Source organism: Salmo trutta, unplaced genomic scaffold (genome assembly GCF_901001165.1).
Source record: "Salmo trutta unplaced genomic scaffold, fSalTru1.1, whole genome shotgun sequence".
Taxonomy (NCBI): Eukaryota; Metazoa; Chordata; class Actinopteri; order Salmoniformes; family Salmonidae; genus Salmo; species Salmo trutta.
The window spans coordinates 1,924,138-1,928,526 of record NW_021823195.1 but is presented as its reverse complement, the minus strand read 5'-3'; the positions used below and the strand labels follow the sequence as shown (position 1 = coordinate 1,928,526).

Sequence of the window (4,389 nt, the reverse complement as noted above, 5' to 3'; positions counted from 1 at the left end):
GACTGAGGGCATCCTGCTGTAGTCCCTAATGGCACCCTATTCCCCTGCTGTAGTCCCTAATGGCTCCCTATTCCCCTGCTGTAGTCCCTAATGGCTCCCTATTCCCCTGCTGTAGTCCCTAATGGCACCCTATTACCCTGCTGTAGTCCCTAATGGCTCCCTATTACTCTGCTGTAGTCCCTAATGGCTCCCTGCTGTAGTCCCTAATGGCACCCTATTCCCCTGCTGTAGTCCCTAATGGCACCCTATTACCCTGAGCCCTGGTCAAAAGTAGGGCACTATGTAGGGAATAGGATGCCATTTGGGACACGAGCTAAACGTACAACACTTCCTGTTGATCTAATTCAGTCAGGCCCTCTGAAAGGGTCCGTATGAAAACACGTTGCTTAGAGACAGCGCTGTTTCCACCACCGTCCCCATTGTCTTCAGATACACGACCGTCCCCATTGTCTTCAGACACACCACCGTCCCCATTGTCTTCAGAGACACCACCGTCCCCATTGTCTTTAGACACACGACCATCCCCATTGTCTTTAGACACACGACCGTCCCCATTGTCTTCAGACACACCACTGTCCCCATTGTCTTTAGACACACGACCGTCCCCATTGTCTTTAGACACACGACCGTCCCCATTGTCTTTAGACACACGACCGTCCCCATTGTCTTCAGACACACGACCGTCCCCATTGTCTTCAGACACACGACCGTCCCCATTGTCTTCAGACACACGACCGTCCCCATTGTCTTCAGACACACGACCGTCCCCATTGTCTTTAGACACACGACCGTCCCCATTGTCTTCAGACACAGTCCTGTTGGTTCACGTCACATCTCAGATAAAGACCGTGAAGGCAAGGCTTTACGCTGCTCTCCCTGATGAAATACCAGTTAACGATGACTAAATACCCTCATCTTATTGAAGATCAATTATTTATTTCATATGTTGCTATACTATACATGACCAGCTTCCCTTATTTCAGATCTAACAAACACATTCTGCTGTTTACTGACAGCAACATGCAGTATTTTGGGTGACGTCACTACATATATTACTAGATAAAGGATACTAGCTACTCTAGTAAATACAGACCATTAAGGCTCCTTCATTTGTTCTAAACCAGGAAGAAAGACAATGCTATATTCTGGCTGTTTCAGACTAACATATCCCAGAAGTCATGCGGAGAGGCTGTTTCAGACTAACATATCCCAGAAGTCAAGGGGAGAGGCTGTTTCAGACTAACATATCCCAGAAGTCAAAGCGGAGAGGCTGTTTCAGTCTAACATAGCCCAGAAGTCAAAGCGGAGAGGCTGTTTCAGTCTAACATATCCCAGAAGTCAAAGCGGAGAGGCTGTTTCAGTCTAACATATCCCAGAAGTCAAAGGGAGAGGCTGTTTCAGACTAACATATCCCAGAAGTCAAGGTAGAGAGGCTGTTTCAGACTAACATATCCCAGAAGTCAAAGGGAGAGGCTGTTTCAGACTAACATATCCCAGAAGTCAAAGCGGAGAGGCTGTTTCAGACTAACATATCCCAGAAGTCAAAGCGGAGAGGCTCTTTCAGACTAACATAGCCCAGAAGTCAAAGCGGAGAGGCTGTTTCAGTCTAACATATCCCAGAAGTCAAAGCGGAGAGGCTGTTTCAGTCTAACATATCCCAGAAGTCAAAGGGAGAGGCTGTTTCAGACTAACATATCCCAGAAGTCAAGGTAGAGAGGCTGTTTCAGACTAACATATCCCAGAAGTCAAAGGGAGAGGCTGTTTCAGACTAACATATCCCAGAAGTCAAAGCGGAGAGGCTGTTTCAGACTAACATATCCCAGAAGTCAAAGGGAGAGGCTGTTTCAGACTAACATAGCCCAGAAGTCAAAGGGAGAGGCTGTTTCAGACTAACATAGCCCAGAAGTCAAGGTAGAGAGGCTGTTTCAGACTAACATATCCCAGAAGTCAAAGCGGAGAGTCTTACACATACTTCTCTCAGAGTTCTGGCCAAGAATCCCGACTGAGCAGAAGGGACTCTTCTGTCCTCTGGAATCAGCATTGTGGACAATAAGACAATCTGAGTGCTTATGGATGCCCTAGTCAACGTCCTCTTTGTCTGTGTCAATATGCTGCCTTGTTCTGCTCTGATCCTGGTTATTATATGCATGCTACTTTCCATCCCGGGGCCTTTCGGTGTGGCCTCAGTCAGTATGGGCCCTTTGATTCACTAACCAAAGACGTCTCTGTTTGTTAGAGGCATGTTAACAATTTTTTTTTTCTTCTCGCAAATAATGAAAAATTCATAAGTCGTTAGCTGTCTGGGGAAATATCTGCATAACTTTAGAGCCAGAAGCAATACAAATATTTGTTTTTTTACATTGGAAAGGTGCATTCCTTCTGAAAGGTCCTCTGTGATTCTAACAGTGGATGAAAAGGACGGCTGTTCCTCACGTTCGGCATCACATTGTCACGTAGAAAATTCCAGAAGGAATTTGTTCCTGTAATATTGTTCTCAGAATGATTTCCTTTTTCGCCAAAGTCTTTCCAGCTGATAATGTGTTGCTACATAACCTCAATATTCTCAAAGTAGTGTTGATGTTCTCTTTCATTTCACAATCACACTTCTTCATCTTACTTTTATCGTTCACTATCTATTACGTTCAATGTTAACTTTTCTTCTACACCAACCACACAACTTTCTACTGTGTGACATGTGTCACTACAACAGTAACGACAATAAAGGAAACTTTGTTCTCACCGGTCCATAAACAGTGGAGAGTGGTCACTGTTATGATGTCTGCTTAATGGGACAATCTGGGATTCATGACTGTCTATACCTACGTACCTATACCTAAACCTATATCGCAACAAAGCCTCCTTCACTCACGCTGCCAAACATACCCTCGTAAAACTGACCATCCTACCAATCCTCGAATTCGGCGATGTCATTTACAAAATAGCCTCCAATACCCTACTCAGCAAATTGGATGCTGTCTATCACAGTGCCATCTGTTTTGTCACCAAAGCCCCATATACTACCCACCACTGCGACCTGTACGCTCTCGTTGGCTGGCCCTCGCTTCATACTCGTCGCCAAACCCACTGGCTCCAGGTCATCTATAAGTCTCTGCTAGGTAAAGCCCCGCCTTATCTCAGCTCACTGGTCACCATAGCAGCACCCACCTGTAGCACGCGCTCCAGCAGGTATATCTCTCTGGTCACCCCCAAAGCCAATTCCTCCTTTGGTCGTCTTTCCTTCCAGTTCTCTGCTGCCAATGACTGGAACGAACTACAAAATTCTCTGAAACTGGAAACACTTATCTCCCTCACTAGCTTTAAGCACCAGCTATCAGAGCAGCTCCCAGATCACTGCACCTGTACATAGCCCATCTATAATTTAGCCCAAAGAACTACCTCTTCCCCTACTGTATTTATTTATTTATTTATTTTGCTCCTTTGCTCCCCATTATTTCTATTTCTACTTTGCACTTTCTTCCACTACAAATCTACCGTTCCAGTGTTTTACTTGCTATATTGTATTTACTTCGCCACCATGGCCTTTTTATTGCCTTTACCTCCCTTACCTCACCTCATTTGCTCACATTGTATATAGACTTATTTTTCTACTGTATCATTGATTGTATGTTGTTTTATTCCATGTGTAACTCTGTGTTATTGTATGTTGTCGAACTGCTTTGCTTTTTCTTGGCCAGGTCGCAGTTGTAAATGAGAACTTGTTCTCAACTTGCCTACCTGGTTAAATAAAGGTGAAATAAAAAAATAAAAAAATAATAATTGTTGTGAAGAAGGCTACAAGGCGCCCAAGAAAGTCCAGCAAGCGCCAGGACCGTCTCCTAATGTTGATTCAGCTGCGGGATCGGGGCACCACCAGTACAGAGCTTGCTCAGGAATGGCAGCAGGCAGGTGTGAGTGCATCTGCATGCACAGTGAGGTGAAGACTTTTGGAGGATGGCCTGGTGTCAAGAAGGGCAGCAAAGAAGCCACTTCCCTCCAGGAAAAACATCAGGGACAGACTGATATTCTGCTAAAGGTACAGGGATTGGATTGCTGAGGACTGGGGTAAAGTCATTTTCTCTGATGAATCCCCTTTCCGATTGTTTGGGGTATCTGGAAAAAAGCTTGTCCGGAGAAGACCAGGTGAGCGCTACCATCAGTCCTGTGTCATGCCAACAGTAAAGCATCCTGAGACCATTCATGTGTGGGGTTGCTTCTCAGCCAAGGGAGTGGGCTCACTCACAATTTTGCTTAAGAACACAGCCATGAATAAAGAATGGTACCAACACATCCTCCGAGAGCAACTTCTCCCAACCATCCAGGAACAGTTTGGTGATGAACAATGCCTTTTCCAGCATGATGGAGCACCTTGCCATAAGGCAAAAGTGATAA

General features: G+C 45.3%; 1 protein-coding gene across 1 annotated transcript in view; it reads right to left on the bottom strand.

The window, feature by feature from the left end:
- Nucleotides 1-313: 313 nt before the first annotated feature.
- LOC115189568 (AT-rich interactive domain-containing protein 5B-like) overlaps nt 314-4,389 on the bottom strand; it is a 114,094-nt gene continuing 110,018 nt past the window's right edge. Inside the window, exon 9 of the mRNA XM_029748186.1 lies at nt 314-815. Within this exon, the coding sequence (XP_029604046.1) occupies nt 314-815 (502 nt within the window). The remainder of the gene's footprint in view (nt 816-4,389) is intronic.